This window comes from Trachinotus anak, unplaced genomic scaffold (assembly GCF_046630095.1).
Source record: "Trachinotus anak isolate AG129_WGS33_773 ecotype Australia unplaced genomic scaffold, CSIRO_AGI_Tana_v1 ptg000023l, whole genome shotgun sequence".
Classification (NCBI taxonomy): domain Eukaryota; kingdom Metazoa; phylum Chordata; class Actinopteri; order Carangiformes; family Carangidae; genus Trachinotus; species Trachinotus anak.
Window position 1 is genome coordinate 4,129,907 of NW_027273874.1, and position 25,891 is coordinate 4,155,797.

Sequence of the window (25,891 nt, forward strand, 5' to 3'; positions counted from 1 at the left end):
TGAAGTCTTATCAGCTGGGGTGACAGACAAGTTCTTCCTCACACATGAAGATGTGTTGGCATAATAGGAAGAATTAGAGTCAGCAGCACATTCACACCACACATATTGTGTTTGTAAGTAGAAGAGAAGAAGTGTCATATACTATACAGGACGTGCACAGTGGTAGTAATTAAGTCAAGTGTAATGCACATCAACAGATAACAGCAGTTTCTTTAATACAGTGACTGGTGGTGAGGTTAAGATGTGCACGTTCAGTATTTATCTCTCAGTCTGAAACATCATCAGAAGACAACAGGTTCAGTTAGAGCCAGAAAGTTGAGTTTGTGGAAATTTGACATGAAGTTCCCACACTGTTCTTCACCTTGAACACTCCCTCTTGCCTCTGTGTGGTATATGCATAACGCATGACGTGTGAAACACGTCATCTGGCTGACAGCACATTAAACTAAAGACTATTTCCTCATTTTCAGTGCTGCAGTTCCGAATAAAACTGTTGGTCATTGTTTCCTGTGAAGAAATGGTACAGATGAGCCTGTAGCTGAATGAGCAGTCTGGGTGACTCTAGAATGATTTTGTTTTAATGTCATGTTTCATGGGCTGCTGACACAGGAGAGTGCGTCAGCCTGTCAACAGGCACATGCATTATTATTGTTTTTGACAGTGATGTTGCTTTTCTTACTTCAAAATTGATGTCCATATGTATGTGAAGTCTCTCTTTATGTCATAATACAACAAGAATATACCTGTGTATAAATACAACAGCAAATCATCTCAGCATAAAGTGCTGCGATGATATTATTTATGCTGACTTTGTTATTCTTTCATATGATTTCCTACAAAACTCCACAAAACACTGTATCTAATACATGGATGGCAGCAGTTGTATAAATGCTGTCAAATGCGTCTTTAAACACAATTGTTTTTCACGTTGTTGTCCATTCTTCTCTTGTTTTCCTCAATGCACCTCTCTTTATGGACCTAGACCAAAATGACAATAACCACAAATGAGAAATATGAACATGATACATTCATGGACCATGTATCATGTAACGTAATGTTAATACAGTTTTATTGAATGCATTTGAGGTTTGAGAATTTGAGACACCCACACTGACTGCAATTTAAACTGTAAACTGACCTTTAATTCTCTTGTATTTAATAATGAGGATATGATACATGTTAGTAAAAGTTTATTTCAAATGAAAATGACTAAGTAGCCAATAGCTAATATTTGTACCTGTAGCTCAAAGGGGATTCACATTACAGTAGTCAGACACGTCCCCAGGAGCTTCCTGGTTTCCTGTAAAGATCATACAGAAAGTTCAAGCTCTTTTACGCTTCATGCAAAATATGTGGAAACCAGTGTGTGATTACATGTTCAGGCTCTGCCTCTCAGCTGTCATAAATGGAAACCTTACCACTACAGCATCCTCCTTTACAATTTGTGTCAGCCCTTTTCTGTTTCACCATGACAATGCATAAAGTAAAGGTTTTGTGTACTCACTCGTCTTCCCGACAGCTTTGAGCTGAATCTGGGACAGGGCATTTCTGTACTCTTCCGTCCACGCACCTGGAATTAAGACGTTTTTACTGGCTTGGATTTTACTCACTCAGTTCAAATCACATCATTCTGAACTTGAATCAAAGTTTATACTGTACCATTCCCGGTGTTTTCAGGGCCTCTGAATGATTCATAGACAGAAACGTCACCTACAAGTCAATAAAAATCAAATATTGATCTTTAACCTCAGGCACTGTTTTAAAATAAGAGAGACTGGGGCATCTTTCACACGGGCAAATTGACACAGTGATCGTATCTAAAAAACCTGTTGCACGTGCCACTGAGTGTTCTGGAGTCATTCTGCTCAGCACATGGCATACATCACTGTAATCTGAGGTGAGAACAATGGTCTTATCTTTCAACTGTACTACTTATATAATAAAACTTTGATATATTAGTGTGTGTAATGATACTACTTTTGCACAAGATAGGGGAGAGCCCTGTGCTAAAGCTCGGAGTACAGCTAGCATTGCTCTCTTGGGGCACTCTGGGGCAAGCTGTCTTCGTACCTTCCCCACCAGTATACACAGCACAGAGCAGAAGCAGAGCGGTGAAAAGGAACATTTAGGCGGTGCACTGTTACAAGAAGGATTCAAATAAGAACAATAACAGGATGATCGGTGGTTGATGCATTATATCAGTCATGTCCATATAAAATAAAATTTGTATTTTTTTGTGCATATTTCAGGCAAAAATTATAAATTATAAATAAACAAGTATAGTGCAATGAACACAAAATTATTTTTCTATAAAACTCAACTAAGAGTAAAAAACATGCTACACATAACTACAACAAGCACATTTCACTCTAAACTAAAAGTTACTTAACTACATCTATCAAAGTAAACGCATTTTGTTACTACCCAGCTCTGCATCTGATAATAACCTTATAATATAATAACCAGTAACCATTCGAACAGTTGTAGTTTGAAAAAGATCTGATACTAGTAGTTCTTGCTACATTTTCCATTAAACAATGAAAGTAACTGATGTACTCACAGGATAACGAGAGCGCACAGATCACAGTGATCCCCATTCTCAGTTCCAGCACTGACACTCTGCATCTCTGAAAAGGACTAAAACTGCAGCAGGAAGAGAAACAGAGACCTGTGGGGGAAAAAAGATTTGAAGATTCAGGTCTATATGAGAGAAGAGGTTTAGTCCATCTCAGGTTCCTTCCTTTTCACATGGCACTCACACCACCACGCTGGGTTTTAACCCCTTCATGCTTCCTGTTGACCACGGAGAGCAGGCACCGCACGGCCCCTGCATCTTAGACACACCTAGGATTTCACTTCCCAGTTTTGCAAATAATTATTAACATTTTACATTATATGATATGTATCGTAAGACAGCAACGATGATAAAGATAAAATTAGATAAAATGCTAATTAGTAATTTCTGTGCTACAGTAGTTGTAATTCTAAATGCATATTTTTACCCAGAGACAAAAAACTGCATTATTGACGTTCCCATATTAAGGTGAAATTCAGATTTCTGCATTTCTACATATAAACTGACAGTTTAAATAAGTTAAGTAAGCACTCTGTCCAGTCAACGTGAGATATTTTCTCTCTTGTAACTGTGGCATAAACATGGTCAAACATGCAGAAATCTAGGTACCAAAATGTGACATTTTAAAAACATTACTTCTTGCAGCAACAGTGTTCTGAGGAGAATCAAGCCGAGACTAAACTCAGCTTTACTTCCTCTTCACACCTAGAAAATGCGCTGCTGGATAATTGTTTATAGAGCGTCATCATCACACTGACTCCAGATCTTGTCTTTCTAACACACGGCAACAAACTACTTTGGAAATAATGTGACCAGGAGAGCTGTGCAATTAAAATATGATCTTCTTATAAGTTAAAATGCACATCTGTAATGATATAGTCATGAAAGCAGCTGTGATTCCTGTGGTTTTGAAAACCTCCTCTGGTGGTGTCCGTTTCATAAAAAGAGAAAAAAATGAGGAAGAGAGTCACTGAAATGTGTTTCACACTATCAGACCTTGTGAGGAGCCGGTTTTATTTTTATGTCTGCAGTTACAGAATTCAGCTTCAGCCATGTATGTGACAGCCTATGTGCACAGATAATTTTATTCAAATACCTTACACTTTACTGCTTTTCAAGCTGAACATATCTCATTGGTTTTAGCACAGTAAGTAAAGTACTTCAGTAAAGATATAAATGAGCCGGTAGCTGGATGGAGGGTTAGGATTCTTTCCAGTAAAACTGACTGTACCTGTAGCTGCTCTTGAGATAAAAGAAGACAGACAGATTGTTCAGGGGTTCATACAACAAGATAATGACCCAAAACAAGAAGAGAGTCAGATGGGGGCTGCAAATGATGGAAGACCAGTCACAGACTTCAACCCCATGGAGCTGGTTTGGGATGAACTGGACAGAAGGTGAAGCAACCTGCAAGTGCAACACATTTGTGGGAACTTCTGCAACAGCGTTGGGGCAAACTTTCTAAACAACATTTTGATTCCATTGTAGAAAGAAGAACACGAGTGTGTTCGGCTGCTGAAGGAGCCAAAGACTGAGATTAAATTAACCTCAACAAGATGATCATCAATCATTGGTTGTTAAAAGTAATTTACATTGAGGAAATGTGATGTTGACTGCACTGCTGAACTCTCCTGACCCAGACTCACACTAGAGGTGCGTTGCTGCAGCAGCATGAATTTAGACAGTGGCATCATCAGCTAATGTGCTCACACACAGTCAGCTGTCAGGATATCTGTCAGATTAAAATTCACTAGAGTGGAAGGAATCCATGAAGACAAATAAATATAGCCTTTCAAAAATATATCATTCATGTCAGAGCAGAAGCTTTGACAACTACCTCTGGTGGCAGTTCTGCAGAAAAAAAAAAAAAAGTCCTGGAGCTCAAATATTTCATGTTACTTTTTACTGCTGCTGCTGCTTACAGCTTTAAAACCTAAAGTGACAAAATACAGTGTCAATGGCAACATTATAACTGTACAAATATAGTCTTATATTTGGATAGCAGAGGTACACAAAATGGTCAAAGCGTATAAAAGCTGTAAATATTGCCTCAATAAGGAAGTAGTTTTCATGTTGTCATGCATTCCGCTGGTTTCGTCGACCTTCTTACTGAGCTGGAAGAAAACCAAAAGAGATGTAAGACCACAAAAAAGTCAAGGGTGCTCTCTGTCATTTCACTCCCATGTTAAACCCATATGCATGTTATGTTACTGCTGCATTATTACCATGAGCTGTTCCAAGTCTGACTTCAGAATAAATAGTTTTATCAGCTGGTGCAGGAGCTGGTTTTCCTACGAGAGAAATGATTAGATTGAAATGTCTTAATTTACACTGCTGATGCACTGGTTTGTAATGTTTTCTTCAGCTATGCAAAAGTAGCATGAAACAAATTAAACTTTGTATAAAATATATTGGAGGCTACAATATTAGTTGTGGTGCGTTGAAATGGTAGTAGGAACTGCAAATCATATGAACATGTGAAAAAAAAGCAAATAAAAGTATATCAACTAAATGCTACCATATCACGAATACTGAAACATCATAACTGCCTTGGATGGACACAGAAGTCACTTTACCTTTATTGTTGAAGAGTAACTGGGCATACATCAGACCGTCATCTAAAACAGAAACAACAGGTGGATGGATGGATGGATGGATGGATGGATGGATGCAGAAAAGAAAATTAAAAGAAATTAAATATATGATAATAATATAATTTACTTGTTGTCACATTATGCAACATAACATCTTCAAAACATTTCTGTTATTTTCCGTTTACTGCGAGTGTTTCTCACTCACCGACATTTTTAAGCTCAATTGAAGAGCATGCCACATCCCTGCATTCATCTGAAATGTAGATTTTTTTTAAACTTGAGACATTGTCAATCCATCATTTACAATCCCCCGAGGTCATCTTATTCCAGTATTTCTAACTGGCCCATGTTTAACAAAGGGTATATACTGTATCATTTCCAGTGTCCTCAGGGTCTTTGATAGATTAAAAGTGACAAGCATCACCTGTTAGATGGTTTTGTATTGCAAATTGTTCAATTGTCGCTGCAGAACATGTAATTACATCAGAATAAATCTGTCTGTTGACTAATCAGAGTGTAATCAGTTATCAGCTCACCTTTTGACTTTCTGCAGCGAAACAGCAGCAGCAGGAGGATAATCAGTAAAATTCCACAAACCAACCCAACAATCAGCACCACAGGAAACAAAGCGTTTTCAGTCCTGGACACTGCTAGAATGAACAATCTGTATTATTTCTGTGACACTCCTCTCAGGTAGGTTTTCCACACTGATTTATTTCAACACTCACATTTCACTGACATCCAACTCTCTCGTGATGCCCAGGTCGAAGCCCGCACTGAATCTTTTCCTTCACATTTATAAAAGCCTTCATGTGACTTTGACACTGTGGGGATGGTCAGCTCTGTGCTGGTGCCATTTTGGACGAGTTTGTCATTTTTATAGAAAAAGACATTAGAAAGAACATTTTTTGCTCTCGACTTGCAGCCAAGAGTAACGGATGCTCCCTCAGCCACAGGATGGACAGGACTCATCAGGATCATATCATCTGTGTAACAGTCAAAAAACTTTATTTATAGGTTAGAAACTAAAGGCTACTGAGACTGAATCTACAGGACACAGAACATATCAAAAGAAGCAAGAAAGAAAAGATGAAAACCCACCATGTACAGTGATGTTGACTGCATTGCTGAACTCTCCTGATCCAGACTCACACCAGTACACTGCATCACTGTACCGTGAAGCAGAGATTTTGCACACTGATCCAGTCATTGTCCTCCAGACAGAACATTGTGACAGGAGGCCCGGTTCAGCAGAACTCCTCACTCTCCACTCAGTAGAGTTTCCCTCACAGCTCAGTGAGACAGCGTCATCAAAGACGAAGTGCTGCACTCTGTCAGGACTCGCTGTGAGAGACGCTGATGGATGAACGTCTGGAAATCAACACACGATGAAGGCTCAAAAAACACAATGAAAATAAGTGTTCACGTGATGTGGTGCATAATATTAGCACAGGGTTGATATACTATACATTTCTGCCAACTGTAGGGGGCAGTAGTGCACCCTGAGAAGCTGCCCCAACAAAACAAGACAGAAAGACGACCTGGAGCAAAAGACGCAGGTTTAGAAATTGTGGGATGGAAACAAAGCTGCGTGTGTTTGGTGTTTTTCATACTTTTGTTGACTTTTGTTTTAAATAAGTTACTGTTGAAAGTTGCAATTACCAGATTTAACCAATACTTGATTGATACTCAATACACTTCACAGTACATGCCACAGTCACCCATTCACACACACATTCATACATCTCATACACACACACAGCTGTCAGCTGAATCACTGAGTGGGTTGGGAAGCTAAATGTTGGGGCTGATGACATCTGCTTCTTTAAAGAATGAAATGAAAAGACAAACAACAAACTCACCTCCAGACCAGACAAACTTTGGTTCACTGATCTCAGTGTAAAACACTGGGTCTCCTCTTCCAGCCTCACACACATATCCTGCTGTGTGTGTCTGACCATGGACGATGTAGGAATCCTGTTCAGTCCCACTGCTGCTACCAGGGAGCAGCTCATAGCTGTAGGAGGTGTGTGATACATCAGGAACAGCCTTATACCAGGAGAACCTCCATCCTGCAGATGGATGTTCAACCTCACACTTCAGAGTCACTGAGGCTCCAGGACTCAGCCATGATGGAGACACAGTGAGGACAGGCCGGGGTTCTGTTGATTTTCCCAGATTGAAAACATGTTTGTGTGTTTTGTTGGTGTATGACAAACATTATGTGTGTATCCTGCATAGTTGGCATTATCTGTCTGTTTAAGTCTAAATTATAACAGAATACAACTGTATACAATTGAATATAAATGATTTTATAATTTCAGCAGAAATCAACTGTGACTGATGAAATATGATGCGACTTACTGTCAGATATTGTCAAACTGAGAGCACAAACTGTGGTCACAACTTCACCTTCAGGAAGTGAATGTGAGAAACAGAACTAGTCTCATGCACAGCAGCGAGTGTGAGAAGAGCTGAAGTTAAATAACATAATAAGAATTGTTCATGAACTGTCCAGATGATGTGTTCAAACTGCACTGTCCAGTGCTGTGGTCGATATATATTTCATTTGAAATACACCTAAAAACCACCACAGGAACCTGTTTTAGCTTTTCAGAAAGACTGATGAAATAAACCCCGCAGGAGAAGTAAAATGTATTATTACTTGATACTGAAAGAGGGTGGGAGCACCTTGCTGCTTTTCCTTTCTTCATTTCATGTCACATATTGCAAATTGTAACAACATTTCTGAAAAAATACTGAGAAAACTATTCAGTCATCTTGGTGTTATTTTATTGACAACAGCTGGATCACACTCAGATGATGTCAAACATACAGAACACTGCATCTGTGATGTCTGGACAGCAATGATACACACAGCAGCTGCTTAAATACTGCAAAAACTGAGTACACGTGAATGTGTTGTTGTTTAAAACGTTGTCAATGCTTCTTCTTTGGCAGCAAGATGTGTCCGTGTCTTTATTGGTCTGAAAAAAAGCTAAAAAACCCAGATATAAATGAGCGATAAAGCATCATATCCTTTAGATAAAAGATCAAAATACATCTTGACTGTTTTCACAGCTACATTTTACAAGCAGGGCACCATCATATGAAATTTGAGATTCCTTTGTTTTTGCTTCATGGTGGTACAACAAATGGGGGAAAACTCTAAAAGAAACCATCTCATATTGTTTTCCTGTTGTTTTATCAAGATCATTTGGCAACTACATTAATGACAACACAAGCCAAAGATTTAATCTACTTCTGTTTGCTGTTTAAATCTAACATCTACCATCTAGCACCATAAAAATAACTGTAAAGCTGCACAATAACCTGGGTACTGGAGCTGGAACATAATGCATCAAACTGTTAATTGTTGCTCTCTTTGTAACAGCCTGTATTCAAAGTATCCTACCAAAATATTACAAATAAATGACAAAATAACTGTAAAATAACATCATGCATAAATGTGAAATGTGACTACACCTCAGTAGTCTTGTGCTTTGGGCTAAAACCGAATATTGAATCCATTCTTTTACATCATCGATACAAAAGTAACGGTACAAAATCGAGAGCATGTCTGATCTTTGGAAAGCAGAGGTGCCCACAATGGTTTCAGAAAATGCTGTCAACCATGAATCAGTTTTGTTGATACAGCTCTCTTCACAGACCTGGAAGAAAACAGCAAGAAAAAAAAAAGACAAGATGTAAAGCTGAGTTATAACTTATCAATCAACACAATATTCAAATGACTTGGCAGCATTTTTACCAAAAGCTGTTCCTGGGTTTTTCACTTCAGAATAAACTGAGTCATCAGTTGCTGCAGGAGCTGATTTTCCTATAAATGGAGAGATGATTAAATCAAGACAGTTGCCAAAGATACAGGCACTGAACTGAGGTGGATTGTCAGGGTTAATGTGTCCACTGAGTAAAATGACAGTATTCTGCCCCTAGTGCTCAAACTAGCTACATTACAGAGTATTAAAGCTTTTACAGACTTTACTGATATAATGTAAATGTAAGTAAACTGCTGTTCAGCATACATACAAGATGTCAAATAAACTTACATGACTAAAAAATACAGTAATTACAAACAGCACCTACTTTACAAATACTGAACAAATAGCATTTCACTGTGTCCAAGACAAAACTGCACTTAACTAACCTTTCTTCTTCTTGGCTTTTTCTTTGGTATTGATGTTCACCTGGGCATACAAGGGACTATTGTCTGAAACAGAAGCCACATCTCTATAATACACAGCTGATGGATGAATGGATGGATTGTTTGGGAAAAGATTGTGAAAGATACATTTTAATTATCTCTGATTGCACCACCTCATGTTTGGAAGACAAAAAGGAGAAGGTGGAGGAGGAATTTCCACAAACAAGCTACAGTATTTCATAATCTGCAGCACCATGACCAGAGAGTAAAAATAAAATAGAAAATCTTATCAGTTTTATGTCATATCTGTGAGATGGAAAGATACTGGAAACTAATGACATACAACAACAATCACCTACTGTATATGAAACAATACAAACTATGAGCATGACTGTACCTGCAGGTCTTGTCTTTATATCAGAGTAAACAGAGGTCTCCGCTGGTTCACGATATTTGTCTGTGAAGATGAATTTATAAAAGAGGAAAAATAAAATTTCTAGGCACTGCAGGTCAAAAACTTTTTTATCTTTTACATGACAAACATTTGGAGTACTAACGCTTCTTTCCAATGTTTTTCAGTTCAATAGAAGAATATGTCACATCCTGAGGTTCACCTGCAGGTGAAATAAACATATTTTTGAGTTACAGGGTTTCATATCAAACACTTGTAACCAGTCCCTGAAATCATCCTGCTGTTGCATTTGTAAGTGCTCCATGTTAATCAAAAGGTGCAAACTGTACCGTTTTCAGCATCTTCAGGGTCTTTGATTGTATCATAGATACAAGTATCACCTACAGCAACAAAGCAAGCAAAGGTCAGATTAAACATTTTACTTCCATTATACTAAATGAATATGAAAATTTTAACAAAAATCCACAGTTGGTATTTTCATTTGTTAATTTTTTTTTTTGGATGTGTGGATAAGTCACAACATCATGGTGTCATCACGTTTGTATTATTACAATAGAACAGAAGAACAATGATATTTGTGGATTCTGTCTGTCTCGTAGTTTAGCTTCAGTTCAGGTAGAATCAGTGTAAAATACTCTGAACTTTCGTGCATGTGATCAAAACACATTTCATTTTAGATGATTTTGTAGCATCTGTGTATGTGAATCATTAAAGAGTAAGTAAAGTGTTTAATATCAGAGGAAACGTGCCTCACCCTTGGACTGTCTGCAGCGATACAACAGGAGCAGGAGAACAATGAGTACGATTCCACAAACCAGCCCAACGATCGGCCACACAGGAAATGAAGAGCTTCCAGGTCTCGGCACAGCTATTGTAACATTATTTAAATGTTAGTTAAACTATTCAGAAACTTGAAAAAATACAAAAACATCCAACATATACAGAACATACACATAAATATACACTGTCAACACAGTTCACAAAAGCAAAAAAGCATAAAATATTTGAATCCCACTCACCTTTAACTGACATCCAACTCTGTGGAGACACTTTTCCTGAGGACTGACACTTGTAGAAACCTTCATCTGACTTTGACACTGCAGAGATATTCAGCTCCGTCCTGGTATCACTTTGGATCAGTTTGTCATTATGGTAGAAAAACACACTGGAAAGATTTTTTTCTGTCCTGAATCTGCAGCCAAGAGTAACAGACTCTCCCTCAGTCACAGGACGGACGGGGCTCACCAGGATAACACCATCATGATAATCATCTGTAAAACAGTCAGAATGTGAAGCTTCAGTCAGAGATCAGCTGCTGCAGACCTTTACAACCAGCTGACATGTAATGATGAGAATAGATTACACATCTGTTTTTATTCTGATGCAGTTCTGATTTATTTTACAGGATCATCATAAGACCTGACATTTGATCTCGTTCTCTTACAACCTGCTGGATGTGTCTCACAGATCACTGTTGCCAAATTAACTACATTGTATATTGTAAGTATTTGCTTTGTTCATAAAAATACAACAACAGTTTGAACATTTGATTTTCATTAGATACGAACCTATTTACATGAAATCTACAGAACACAGAGGAAGTTATTTTCTCTGTTTTGTCACAGACAGTTACTGAACAGACCATGTAGCAGAGTCATGGATCAAACTCTCAGAAAGTCTCTGTATATGTCAACAACTCAGTTCTAAGATATGATGAATTAAATCACATGAGGTGTAGAAAATACTTCAAATACCAGAAAAAATGAAACACAAAGAAAATGTAGTAAAACGTACCATGTAGAGTGATGTTGACTGTGTTGCTGAACTCTCCTGATCCAGACTCACACCAGTACACTGCATCACTACGCTGTGATGAGAACATGTCACATCTGGATCCAGTCATTCTCCTCCGTTCAGAACAGTACAGGGAGCCGCCCTCAGGAAACCTCCTCACTCTCCACTCAGTAGAGTTTCCCTCACAGCTCAGTGAGATATCCTCATAGATGAAGTGCTGCACTCTGTCAGGACTCACTGTGAGAGACGCTGATGAATGAACATCTGGAAAACATCATATTAAAATGAAAGAGATCTCAGTGTAAATGTTCCTGTGTTGATCTTTGGTTTGTTGAGGATTAAAAACATCAGTAGCACCAACACTGGAACAAGATGCAGCGTTTTGGTGAAACTGTGAAGATAGTTTCAACAAACTCACCTCCAGACCAGACAAACTTTGGTTCACTGATCTCAGTGTAAAACACTGGGTCTCCTCTTCCAGCCTCACACACATATCCTGCTGTGTGTGTCTGACCATGGACGATGTAGGAATCCTGTTCAGTCCCACTGCTGCTACCAGGGAGCAGCTCATAGCTGTAGGAGGTGTGTGATACATCAGGAACAGCCTTATACCAGGAGAACCTCCATCCTGCAGATGGATGTTCAACCTCACACTTCAGAGTCACTGAGGCTCCAGGACTCAGCCATGATGGAGACACAGTGAGGACAGGCCGGGGTTTATCTGTTGGAAAGTCATTTTCTCAGGATCAAAACATGTGATGACGTCTGGTCTCTGGACATGGAATCATTTTTCTCTCAGAACATTATCAACAAATACATAATATGAACAAACATTAAGATACAATCTGATTATAAACTAACAAAAACATTTGAACTTGGTTATATTTTCAGTTTAAATGATAATGATCTGACTTACTGTCATACACTCTCAGCTTGACTGCAGCACTCCACTCTGTTGTATTACGTTGAGCACTTTTCATCCTGCCCCTACACCTGTACTCTCCACTGTGGGACGATGAAGCAGAACTAATCCTGTATTCATGTTGATTTGAAGCTTTCAGTGAGCTGGTAGTTTCCCATTCATACGTCCACTCAGTGTCTCCTCCCTGGATCTCACAGCTGACACTGATCCTCTCTCCTCTGTAGATCTCAGTCCAGTCGGGCTGCAGAGTCACAACAGCCCTGTTTGGGCCTGTTCATGGTCAAGAATTTATAATAAGAACATGAAAACACCAAAAGGTTCAATTAGCATCAGATTTACTGTTTTTCCATCCATCTTAATGATGCATCATGAATATACAACAGATGTATTCCACATTGTGTGTTTATTTCCAAACTCACCAATGGCATCAATCCTCACTTCCTGACTCTTCTCTGTGTAGTAAACTGGGTCTCCTCTTCCTCCTCTGCAGCTGTAGACTCCTCCCTGTGAGACACTGATTTGTCCAGTTGTGTGGAAATCAGCATCATGTGTGTTCAGAGGTTCAGAGAGTTTATTGTCTCTGTACCAGTCGTATTTCCAACCAGATGATGGGTCCACAGAGCAGGTCAGTGTCACTCTGCCCCCTGCTGGTATGACTGTGGTGTCTGCTGTCAGTGAGGCCCGGGATTTATCTGCTGTTCAGTTTACAGTGAAAAACAAAACCAGTCAATGGTTAAATAGGATTTGTTCTAGAAAAATATTTTCACTTCATTACCTTGTTTCATAAACTCTGATCAGACTTTCTCACTGAAAGTTATTACAGCTGTTTTCTGAGAAACTGATTTCAGTCAACTCACATCCAGCCCTTTGTCCACACTAAAGTGTTTTAACATTATTTTGCAGCTGCAATCAGAACAAATGACAAAATGAGCCTGTGACACATTGGTTTAAATGGTGGTGTGTATTTTTTCTGGTTCACATAGGAAACAGTTGTTCAGATGAAGATTCAAAAAAATTTACCCAACATTAAAAGGACCCAGAAGAAGCTGAGATTCAGCAATTTCACTGCATTTTATTTTTCATGTGTTGGAACTGTATAGTACATAAGAAGTTACTCTGATGTTACAGAAAAAGCTCTTTTCCAGGTCTTTTGTTACCACACTAAAAAACTATCAGTTCTCTACTGAGTAGCTGGAGAGAGCTACAATAATGTCAGAGGTGTTTTTGTTGTTGTATTTAGATGGAACAGATTTTAAAAATTGTAAAACGTAACAGATAAAATCAAACACAGAGGTTTGTAGTAAGATTTCTACTGATAAAAACACAAACAACTACAACACAAACATGTGAAAAACTAAAACATGAAAACACATCAAGCAAAGTGTTTCTGAAAAACATTCAAACCAACAAAAGCATCAGATCAGAAAACAACAAACAACAAAACTTTATCAAGTTTATGAAAATGGATTCATGAAAGAGAAACTGAAAACATTTTATAATCATTATACAAATCAAACACACACACACTCACACCAGCTGGAGGAAACTCAGCTCAATCATGGGGCTGTGTTGTGTTCAAGAACCAAGACAATTTCATGTACAACCTGTAGAGAGACTAACATGTTGTGTTCCCATTAAAATTCTCCTGTTTCCCTCTTGACACCAAATGACTCTTTTTTTAAACTACTGACAACGAATTTGAACACAACAATGAATATGAAATGACTAAACTCACCAGTTTTCAGAATGAGGACTTCATTACTGGTCTGGTCACTGGCAGTGATCAGTCCCAACATCTTAATGAGATATTTAATTTCATGTTGGTTTTGCCTTTGATTTGTCATCCAGCCACAGTATATGTGCAACACCTGATCATATCTGACTTTGACTCACTCCTGCTGGTGATGCCAAGAAGACACTGTGGCAGTCAGCACATGTGCTAATAACCTAAGTTCAGTGAGATGATCTGTGCTGCTCACAGGACTGTTGGGACTGACTGTACCTGTGGTGGAGACTCATCAGTGCCCTCTGGTGGCTCACTGCCCTGCCCCATTAAAATCACCAGATGAACGCATGAAAACTAAACCCAGCTGTATGAAGGGAACAGACTCTGGCCTGAGGGTCAGCACAACATTTGGTCTCCATACATCAACACCACAACATGCATACAGCACTACACAGAAAACATAAACACCAACATCAACTGCTCGGAAATATATGCAATTTCACACTGTTAGACACTGATCTAGTCATTAAATATTTTCCATTGATATATAAAATAAAATGTTACATCAGCACTAAGAGGATGTGATTAAACATGATATAGTCAATAATAAGTAGAAGACAAATATTAAAGACAATATTTTATAAGTGAGAAACAACAGGAAAGAAAAACAACTGGTTACCTTCAGTCTTTCCATAGAAGAGTGTGTTCAGCACTAAAATAAAGATTGAAACCTCATCAGACATGATCCATCTGACAAACAGTCAAAATCATGATCAACATTTAACAACCAGCTGGAGTTTCAACAGAGGCAGCTCCTGATTATCAACACATTTCTGACATGATATTCTGTAAATTGCTAATGAGGCAGGAAACACACAAAACTCTTTCAACTCAAATATATAAAATGATATATAACTGGTTTATTTGTGTATTTAGTCCACCACTCTGATCCAAGATCTGCCTCCAAAACTACCATGATGATAAAATCATGATTCTGCGTCTGAAAGTCACAGAATTGGAAAATGACTGATGTACTCACAGAATAATGACAGTACACAGAGCAAAGTGTTCCCCATCTTCACATCCAGCTCTGACCCTGTCGCTCTGCTGCTGGGAAATGATTCCACTTTGTATTAATAACAACAGCACAAACACAAAGAGAGAAGATTGTTAGTTAGTGTATTGTGTTTCCTTACATCTTATTCTCCTACAGTGCTGCTGTTTCTCTCTCTACAGAAGAAAAAGAAGAAGTTACATTTCATACAAATATGAGATGAGAAATTTTCTCAGCCCCTCCCCCTGAGTTTAGCCTGTATGTGTGACTGTAGTGTGTAGGGATGTGCAGTACGTCCTGTATGTGTGTGCTTCATACTCTCCACAGTGTAACTGATATAAAACGTGGTCAAAACGTTTCTTATTTGCTGGAACTGTGTGATCTACCTGCTCATTTTATGATGAAGCCTTGAATTACAACTGTGCAGCAATAACAGCTGCAGAGATAATATTCACCCATCAGCCACAACATGAACACCTGTCTGATAGTGTGTAGGTCCCCCTCCTGCTGCCTAAACAGCTCCGTCCCATCGAGGTACGGACTCCACAAGACCTCTGAAGGTGTTCTGTGGTGTCAGGCACCGAGACATCAGCCGGCTCACCTACAAGAGAAGGTGACTCATTTAGTACTTAGTACCTACACCAAGGTCTCCTACTGCACTGAAGCTTTTGTTACGTTGTTCTTCACTTGAGTCACTTTGAATAAAAGCATCTGACAATCAAGTAAATATAATGTAGGACTGACTGCTGGTGTCACAGCTGGTGTGATCCTGTCAGAAAATGATCTTAAATTAATCATTTGGTAAATTATTAGTCAATGACTTGTTGTAGGTTCTCATCAAAACAGAAGCTAAGTGTCAAGACCAAAGTACCACTGCATCTGTTTTGCTCCTGTTGGTATAAAATGACTTGACAACTAGAGCCTAACAAGAATGAAGTCTTATCAGCTGGGGTGACAGACAAGTTCTTCCTCACACATGAAGATGTGTTGGCATAATAGGAAGAATTAGAGTCAGCAGCACATTCACACCACACATATTGTGTTTGTAAGTAGAAGAGAAGAAGTGTCATATACTATACAGGACGTGCACAGTGGTAGTAATTAAGTCAAGTGTAATGCACATCAACAGATAACAGCAGTTTCTTTAATACAGTGACTGGTGGTGAGGTTAAGATGTGCACGTTCAGTATTTATCTCTCAGTCTGAAACATCATCAGAAGACAACAGGTTCAGTTAGAGCCAGAAAGTTGAGTTTGTGGAAATTTGACATGAAGTTCCCACACTGTTCTTCACCTTGAACACTCCCTCTTGCCTCTGTGTGGTATATGCATAACGCATGACGTGTGAAACACGTCATCTGGCTGACAGCACATTAAACTAAAGACTATTTCCTCATTTTCAGTGCTGCAGTTCCGAATAAAACTGTTGGTCATTGTTTCCTGTGAAGAAATGGTACAGATGAGCCTGTAGCTGAATGAGCAGTCTGGGTGACTCTAGAATGATTTTGTTTTAATGTCATGTTTCATGGGCTGCTGACACAGGAGAGTGTGTCAGCCTGTCAACAGGCACATGCATTATTATTGTTTTTGACAGTGATGTTGCTTTTCTTACTTCAAAATTGATGTCCATATGTATGTGAAGTCTCTCTTTATGTCATAATACAACAAGAATATACCTGTGTATAAATACAACAGCAAATCATCTCAGCATAAAGTGCTGCGATGATATTATTTATGCTGACTTTGTTATTCTTTCATATGATTTCCTACAAAACTCCACAAAACACTGTATCTAATACATGGATGGCAGCAGTTGTATAAATGCTGTCAAATGCGTCTTTAAACACAATTGTTTTTCATGTTGTTGTCCATTCTTCTCTTGTTTTCCTCAATGCACCTCTCTTTATGGACCTAGACCAAAATGACAATAACCACAAATGAGAAATATGAACATGATACATTCATGGACCATGTATCATGTAACGTAATGTTAATACAGTTTTATTGAATGCATTTGAGGTTTGAGAATTTGAGACACCCACACTGACTGCAATTTAAACTGTAAACTGACCTTTAATTCTCTTGTATTTAATAATGAGGATATGATACATGTTAGTAAAAGTTTATTTCAAATGAAAATGACTAAGTAGCCAATAGCTAATATTTGTACCTGTAGCTCAAAGGGGATTCACATTACAGTAGTCAGACACGTCCCCAGGAGCTTCCTGGTTTCCTGTAAAGATCATACAGAAAGTTCAAGCTCTTTTACGCTTCATGCTAAATATGTGGAAACCAGTGTGTGATTACATGTTCAGGCTCTGCCTCTCAGCTGCAATAAATGGAAATCTTACCACTACAGCATCCTCCTTTACAATTTGTGTCAGCCCTTTTCTGCTTCACCATGACAATGCATAAAGTAAAGGTTTTGTGTACTCACTCGTCTTCCCGACAGCTTTGAGCTGAATCTGGGACAGGGCATTTCTGTACTCTTCCGTCCACGCACCTGGAATTAAGACGTTTTTACTGGCTTGGATTTTACTCACTCAGTTCAAATCACATCATTCTGAACTTGAATCAAAGTTTATACTGTACCATTCCCGGTGTTTTCAGGGCCTCTGAATGATTCATAGACAGAAACGTCACCTACAAGTCAATAAAAATCAAATATTGATCTTTAACCTCAGGCACCGTTTTAAAATAAGAGAGACTGGGGCATTTTTCACACGGGCAAATTGACACAGTGATCGTATCTAAAAAACCTGTTGCACGTGCCACTGAGTGTTCTGGAGTCATTCTGCTCAGCACATGGCATACATCACTGTAATCTGAGGTGAGAACAATGGTCTTATCTTTCAACTGCACTGCTTATATAATAAAACTTTGATATATTAGTGTGTGTAAGGATATTACTTTTGCACAAGATAGGGGAGAGCCCTGTGCTAAAGCTTGGAGTACAGCTAGCATTGCTCTCTTGGGGCACTCTGGGGCAAGCTGTCTTCGTACCTTCCCCACCAGTATACACAGCACAGAGCAGAAGCAGAGCGGTGAAAAGGAACATTTAGGCGGTGCACTGTTACAAGAAGGATTCAAATAGGAACAATAACAGGATGACTATCGGTGGTTGATGCATTATATCAGTCATGTCCATATAAAATAAAATTTGTACTTTTTTGTGCATATTTCAGGCAAAAATTATAAATTATAAATAAACAAGTATAGTGCAATGAACACAAAATTATTTTTCTATAAAACTCAAGTAAGAGTAAAAAACATGCTACACTTAACTACAACAAGCACATTTCACTCTAAACTAAAAGTTACTTCACTACATCTCTCAAAGTAAACGCATTTTGTTACTACCCAGCTCTGCATCTGATAATAACCTTATAATATAATAACCAGTAACCATTTGAACAGTTGTAGTTTGAAAAAGATCTGATACTAGTAGTTCTTGCTACATTTTCCATTAAACAATGAAAGTAACTGATGTACTCACAGGATAACGAGAGCGCACAGATCACAGTGAGCCCCATTCTCAGTTCCAGCACTGACACAAAAAACAAGAAGGACTAAAACTGCAGCAGGAAGAGGAACAGAGACCTGTGGAGGAAAAAAGATTTGAAGATTCAGGTCTATATGAGAGAAGAGGTTTAGTCCATCTCAGGTTCCTTCCTTTTCACATGGCACTCACACCACCACGCTGGGTTTTAACCCCTTCATGCTTCCTGTTGACCACGGAGAGCAGGCACCGCACGGCCCCTGCATCTTAGACACACCTAGGATTTCACTTCCCAGTTTTGCAAATAATTATTAACATTTTACATTATATGATATGTATCATAAGACAGCAACGATGATAAAGATAAAATTAGATAAAATGCTAATTAGTAATTTCTGTGCTACAGTAGTTGTAATTCTAAATGCATATTTTTACCCAGAGACAAAAAACTGCATTATTGACGTTCCCATATTAAGGTGAAATTCAGATTTCTGCATTTCTACATATAAACTGACAGTTTAAATAAGTTAAGTAAGCACTCTGTCCAGTCAACGTGAGGTATTTTCTCTCTTGTAACTGTGGCATAAACATGGTCAAACATGCAGAAATCTAGCTACCAAAATGTAGCATTTTAAAAACATTACTTCTTGCTGCAACAGTGTTCTGAGGAGAATCAAGCCGAGACTAAACTCAGCTTTACTTCCTCTTCACACCTAGAAAATGCGCTGCTGGATAATTGTTTATAGAGCGTCATCATCACACTGACTCCAGATCTTGTCTTTCTAACACACGGCAACAAACTACTTTGGAAATAATGTGACCAGGAGAGCTGTGCAATTAAAATATGATCTTCTTATAAGTTAAAATGCACATCTGTAAATGATAGAGTCATGAAAGCAGCTGTGATTCCTGTGGTTTTGAAAACCTCCTCTGGTGGTGTCCGTTTCATAAAATGAGAAAAAAATGAGGAAGAGAGTGACTGAAATGTGTTTCACACTATCAGACCTTGTGACGAGCCGGTTTTATTTTTATGTCTGCAGTTACAGAATTCAGCTTCAGCCATGTATGTGACAGCCTATGTGCACAGATAATTTAATTTAAATACCTTACACTTTACTGCTTTTCAAGATGAACATATCTCATTGGTTTTAGCACAGTAAGTAAAGTACTTCAGTAAAGATATAAATGAGCCGGTAGCTGGATGGAGGGTAAGGATTCTTTCCAGTATAACTGACTGTACCTGTAGCTGCTCTTGAGATAAAAGAAGACAGACAAAATTGTTCAGGGGTTCATACAACAAGATAATGACCCAAAACAAGAAAAGAATCAGACGGGGGCTGCAAATGATGGAAGACCAGTCACAGACTTCAACCCCATGGAGCTGGTTTGGGATGAACTGGACAGAAGGTGAAGCAACCTGCAAGTGCAACACATTTGTGGGAACTTCTGCAACAGCGTTGGGGCAAACTTTCTAAACAACAGTTTGATTCCATTGTAGAAAGAAGAACACGACTGTGTTCGGCTGCTGAAGGAGCCAAAGACTGAGATTAAATTAACCTCAACAAGATGATCATCAATCATTGGTTGTTAAAGGTAATTTACATTGAGGAAATGTGATGTTGACTGCACTGCTGAACTCTCCTGACCCAGACTCACACTAGAGGTGCGTTGCTGCAGCAGCATGAATTTAGACAGTGGCATCATCAGCTAATGTGCTCACACACAGTCAGCTGTCAGGATATCTGTCACATTAAAATTCACTAGAGTGGAAGGAATCCATGAAGACGAGTCGACAAAGAATATAAATATAGCTTTTCAAAAATATATCATTAATGTCAGAGTAGAAGCTTTGATAACTACCTCTGGTGGCAGTTCAGCAAAAAAAAAAAAAAAAGGTCCTGGAGCTCAAATATTTCATGTTACTTTTTACTGCTGCTGCTGTTTACAGCTTTAAAACCTAAAGTGACAAAATACAGTGCATAGATACTCAATGGCAACATTATAACTGTACAAATATAGTCTTATATTTGCATAGCAGAGGTACACAAAATGGTCAAAGCGTATAAAAGCTGTAAATATTGCCTCAATAAGGAAGTAGTTTTCATGTTGTCATGCATTCCGCTGGTTTCGTCGACCTTCTTACTGAGCTGGAAGAAAACCAAAAGAGATGTAAGACCACAAAAAAGTCAAGGGTGCTCTCTGTCATTTCACTCCCATGTTAAACCCATATGCATGTTATGTTACTGCTGCATTATTACCATGAGCTGTTCCAAGTCTGACTTCAGAATAAATAGTTTTATCAGCTGGTGCAGGAGCTGGTTTTCCTACGAGAGAAATGATTAGATTGAAATGTCTTAATTTACACTGCTGATTCACTGGTTTGTAATGTTTTCTTCAGCTATGCAAAAGTAGCATGAAACAAACTCAACTTTGTATAAAATATATTGGAGGCTACAATATTAGTTGTGGTGCGTTGAAATGGTAGTAGGAACTGCAAATCATATGAACATGTGAAAAAAAAGCAAAGACAAATATATAAACTAAATGCTACCATATCACGAATACTGAAACATCATAACTGCCTTGGATGGACACAGAAGTCACTTTACACTGTTTAAGCTTTACCTTTATTGTTGAAGAGTAACTGGGCATACATCAGACCGTCATCTAAAACAGAAGCAACAAGTGGATGGATGGATGGATGGATGGATGGATGGATGGATGCAGAAAAGAAAATTAAAAGAAATTAAATATATGATAATAATATAATTTACTTGTTGTCACATTATGCAACATAACATCTTCAAAACATTTCTGTTATTTTCCGTTTACTGCGAGTGTTTCTCACTCACCGACATTTTTAAGCTCAATTGAAGAGCATGCCACATCCCTGCATTCATCTGAAATGTAGATTTTTTTTTAAACTTGAGACATTGTCAATCCATCATTTACAATCCCCCGAGGTCATCTTATTCCAGTATTTCTAACTGGCCCATGTTTAATGAAGGCCATATACTGTATCATTTCCAGTGTCCTCAGGGTCTTGTTTGATTAAAAGTGACAAGCATCACCTGTTAGATGGTTTTGTATTGCAAATTGTTCAATTGTCGCTGCAGAACATGTAATTACATCAGAATAGATCTGTCTGTTGACTAATCAGAGTGTAATCAGTTATCAGAAGAGCTCACCTTTTGACTTTCTGCAGCGAAACAGCAGCAGCAGAAGGATAATCAGTAAAATTCCACAAACCAACCCAACAATCAGCACCACAGGAAACAAAGCGTGTTCAGGCCTGGACACTGCTAGAATGAATAATCTGTATTATTTCTGTGACACTCCTCTCAGGTAGGTTTTCCACACTGATTTATTTCAACACTCACATTTCACTGACATCCAACTCTCTGGTGATGCCCAGGTCGAAGTCCGCACTGAATCTTTTCCTTCACATTTATAAAAGCCTTCATGTGACTTTGACACTGTGGGGATGGTCAGCTCTGTGCTGGTGCCATTTTGGACGAGTTTGTCATTTTTATAGAAAAAGACATTAGAAAGAACATTTTTTGCTCTCGACTTGCAGCCAAGAGTAACGGATGCTCCCTCAGCCACAGGATGGACGGGACTCATCAGGATCATATCATCTGTGTAACAGTCAAAAAACTTTATTTATAGGTTAGAAACTAAAGGCTACTGAGACTGAATCTACAGGACACAGAACATATCATAAGAAGCAAGAAAGAAAAGATGAAAACCCACCATGTACAGTGATGTTGACTGCATTGCTGAACTCTCCTGATCCAGACTCACACCAGTACACTGCATCACTGTACCGTGAAGCAGAGATTTTGCACACTGATCCAGTCATTGTCCTCCAGACAGAACAATGTGACAGGAGGCCCGGTTCAGCAGAACTCCTCACTCTCCACTCAGTAGAGTTTCCCTCACAGCTCAGTGAGACAGCGTCATCAAAGACGAAGTGCTGCACTCTGTCAGGACTCGCTGTGAGAGACGCTGATGGATGAACGTCTGGAAATCAACACACGATGAAGGGTCAAAAAACACAATGAAAATAAGCGTTCACGTGATGTGGTGCATAATATTAGCACAGGGTTGATATACTATACATTTCTGCCAACTGTAGGGGGCAGTAGTGCACCCTGAGAAGCTGCCCCAACAAAACAAGACAGAAAGACGACCTGGAGCAAAAGACGCAGGTTTAGAAATTGTGGGTTGGAAACAAAGCTGCGTGTGTTTGGTGTTTTTCATACTTTTGTTGACTTTTGTTTTAAATAAGTTACTGTTGAAAGTTGCAATTACCAGATTTAACCAATACTTGATTGATACTCAATACACTTCACAGTACATGCCACAGTCACCCATTCACACACACATTCATACATCTCATACACACACACACACAGCTCTCAGCTGAATCACTGAGTGGGTTGGGAAGCTAAATGTTGGGGCTGATGACATCTGCTCCTTTAAAGAATGAAATGAAAAGACAAACAACAAACTCACCTCCAGACCAGACAAACTTTGGTTCACTGATCTCAGTGTAAAACACTGGGTCTCCTCTTCCAGCCTCACACACATATCCTGCTGTGTGTGTCTGACCATGGACGATGTAGGAATCCTGTTCAGTCCCACTGCTGCTACCAGGGAGCAGCTCATAGCTGTAGGAGGTGTGTGATACATCAGGAACAGCCTTATACCAGGAGAACCTCCATCCTGCAGATGGATGTTCAACCTCACACTTCAGAGTCACTGAGGCTCCAGGACTCAGCCATGATGGAGACACAGTGAGGACAGGCCGCGGTTTATCTGTTGGAAAGTCATTTTCTCAGGATCAAAACATGTTATGACGTCTGGTCTCTGGACATGGAATCATTTTTCTCTCAGAACATTATCAACAAATACATAATATGAACAAACATTAAGATACAATCTGATTATATACTAACAAAAGCATTTTAACTTGTTTATATTTTCAGTTTAAATGATAATGATCTGACTTACTGTCATACACTGTCAGGTTGACTGCAGCACTCCACTCTGTTGTATTACGTCGAGCACTTTTCATCCTGCCCCTACACCTGTACTCTCCACTGTGGGACGATGAAGCAGAACTAATCCTGTATTCATGTTGATTTGAAGCTTTCAATGAGCTGGTAGTTTCCCATTCATACGTCCACTCAGTGTCTCCTCCCTGGATCTCACAGCTGACACTGATCCTCTCTCCTCTGTAGATCTCAGTCCAGTCGGGCTGCAGAGTCACAACAGCCCTGTTTGGGCCTGTTCATGGCCAAGAATTTATAATAAGAACAAGAAAACATCAAAAGGTTCAATTAACATCAGATTTAATGTTTTTCCATCCATCTTAATGATGCATCATGAATATACAATAGATTTATTCTACATTGTGTGTTTATTTCCAAACTCACCAATGGCGTCAATCCCAACTTCCTGACTCTTCTCTGTGTAGTAAACTGGGTCTCCTCTTCCTCCTCTGCAGCTGTAGACTCCTCCCTCTGAGACACTGATTTGTCCAGTTGTGTGGAAATCAGCATCATGTGTGTTCAGAGGTTCAGAGAGTTTATTGTCTCTGTACCAGTCGTATTTCCAACCAGGTGATGGGTCCACAGAGCAGGTCAGTGTCACTCTGCCCCCTGCTGGTATGACTGTGGTGTCTGCTGTCAGTGAGGCCCGGGGTTTATCTGCTGTTCAGTTTACAGAGAAAAACAAAACAAGTCAGTGGTTTAATAGGATTTGTCCCAGAAAAATATTTTCACTTTATTACCTTGTTTCATAAACTCTGATCAGACTGATTTTCTGTGAAACTAATTTAACCCAACTCACATCCAGCCCTTTGTCCACATTAAAGTCTTTGAACATTCACACATTTATTCTGTAAATTTTGCATCAAAATAAATCACAAAACGAGCCGGTGACACAGACATGTCACCTTCACTTTCATGGTGTGTATTTTCTATGGTTCATATAGAAACAGTTGTGGAGATGGAGATTGAAAAAAATGTGCCCAACAGAAAAAGGACTGGAAACTGTGGCTTTTCCTTGTCCTTCATGTTACGTGACTCTGAACCAGTCAGGACAACTGGGTTGGAAATGAATATTTCAAAATTTTCCAACTCTTCATCATAATATATGAAACAGAAACTGACACAAACTAACACAAGCCTCCACCCACCATTTTATTCAACTCTGTGGTCTGTGCTGCAGATCACAGATAAAACCTTGAGAGGAATCTGAGAGGAAAAGTCAATAATCACCAAATGACTGAAACACTGTGAATGTAGCAGATCAGCCTCCAACAAAATGAAGACATATTGTAGCAGGTGTTAATGAGACCAAACTCTTTCCATGAAGTTTTCAAAACCAGAAACCTCTAGAGGTTAATGAAGAAAATAAATATATTAGATGATATATCTGTTGTAATATTTGTCAGAGGAAGCTGTGGATTCCTTAACAACCAAATATAGGTGAGGAGGCTGAGATTCAGCAATTTTACTACATTTTATTTTCCATGTGTTGGAACTGTATAGTACATAAGAAGTTACTCTGATGTTACAGAAAAAGCTCTTTTCCAGGTCTTTTGTGACTACACTAAAAGAAAGATCAATTTTCTGCTGAGTAGCTGGAGAGAGGTCAGACGTGTTTTTGTTGTTGTACTTAGAAGGAACAGATTTTAAAAATTGTAACACGTAACATTTTTGTATGAATGAAAGACGTTCGACTTACATGATACAGTCAGTCTGATGACATCACTCCACTCTGTTGAGGAAAACAAGTCTTTTCTACCCCTACACCTGTAGCTTCCACTGTGAGACAGAGTAACACTGCTGATCCTGTATTCACTGTGTGATGGAGGTGTGTGTGAGCTGGGTGTTCTCCATTCATACGTCCACTCAGTGTCTCCACCTCCCTGGATCTCACATCTGACAGTGATCTTCTCTCCTCTGTATATCAGAGGCCAGTTTGGTTGCAGGGTCACAGTGACCTGATTGGAAACTGTTGATAAAAACACACAGTAAGAAAACAACAAAGTTAAACAACTAAGTATAGGATAAAATTAAACACAGAGGTTTGTAGTAAGATTTCTACTGATAAAAATACAAAATTAATTAACAACTACAACA

The 25,891-nt window shown here is 38.9% G+C and overlaps 1 protein-coding gene and 2 long non-coding RNA genes across 3 annotated transcripts; all 3 read right to left on the minus strand.

Annotated features, from left to right (window-relative positions):
- Positions 1 to 417: 417 nt before the first annotated feature.
- LOC139607273 (uncharacterized) lies at positions 418 to 2,731 on the minus strand. The gene is made up of 5 exons (XR_011684825.1): positions 2,561 to 2,731; positions 1,660 to 1,710; positions 1,505 to 1,570; positions 1,238 to 1,300; positions 418 to 978 (listed from the first exon to the last, which is right to left on the minus strand). It is a non-coding gene; the product is annotated as an uncharacterized lncRNA (long non-coding RNA).
- Positions 2,732 to 17,095: 14,364 nt separating this feature from the next.
- LOC139606610 (uncharacterized) lies at positions 17,096 to 19,058 on the minus strand. The gene is made up of 5 exons (XR_011684661.1): positions 18,735 to 19,058; positions 17,831 to 17,881; positions 17,676 to 17,741; positions 17,409 to 17,471; positions 17,096 to 17,149 (listed from the first exon to the last, which is right to left on the minus strand). It is a non-coding gene; the product is annotated as an uncharacterized lncRNA (long non-coding RNA).
- A 679-nt stretch (positions 19,059 to 19,737) lies between these two features.
- LOC139606760 (high affinity immunoglobulin gamma Fc receptor I-like) lies at positions 19,738 to 23,236 on the minus strand. Its single transcript, XM_071459083.1, has 5 exons — positions 22,491 to 23,236; positions 22,118 to 22,375; positions 21,363 to 21,404; positions 20,996 to 21,061; positions 19,738 to 20,884 (listed from the first exon to the last, which is right to left on the minus strand). The coding sequence occupies exons 1-5, from the start codon at positions 22,597 to 22,599 to the stop codon at positions 20,877 to 20,879; spliced, it is 483 nt and encodes a 160-aa protein (XP_071315184.1). The 5' UTR covers positions 22,600 to 23,236; the 3' UTR covers positions 19,738 to 20,876.
- Between the last annotated feature and the right edge of the window lie 2,655 nt (positions 23,237 to 25,891).

What these genes read in the sequence shown, in the direction of transcription:
- LOC139606760 (XM_071459083.1), bottom strand. Translation starts at nt 22,599, where the DNA reads ATGACTGGATCAGTGTGCAAAATCTCTGCTTCACGGTACAGTGATGCA. An exon ending in GAGTTGGATGTCAGTGAAAT is followed by an intron (nt 21,405 to 22,117) that starts GTGAGTGTTGAA and finishes CTTCTGTTTTAG; the next exon opens with ATGACGGTCTGATGTATGCC. An exon ending in GTTACTCTTCAACAATAAAG is followed by an intron (nt 21,062 to 21,362) that starts GTAAAGCTTAAA and finishes TTTCTCTCGTAG; the next exon opens with GAAAACCAGCTCCTGCACCA.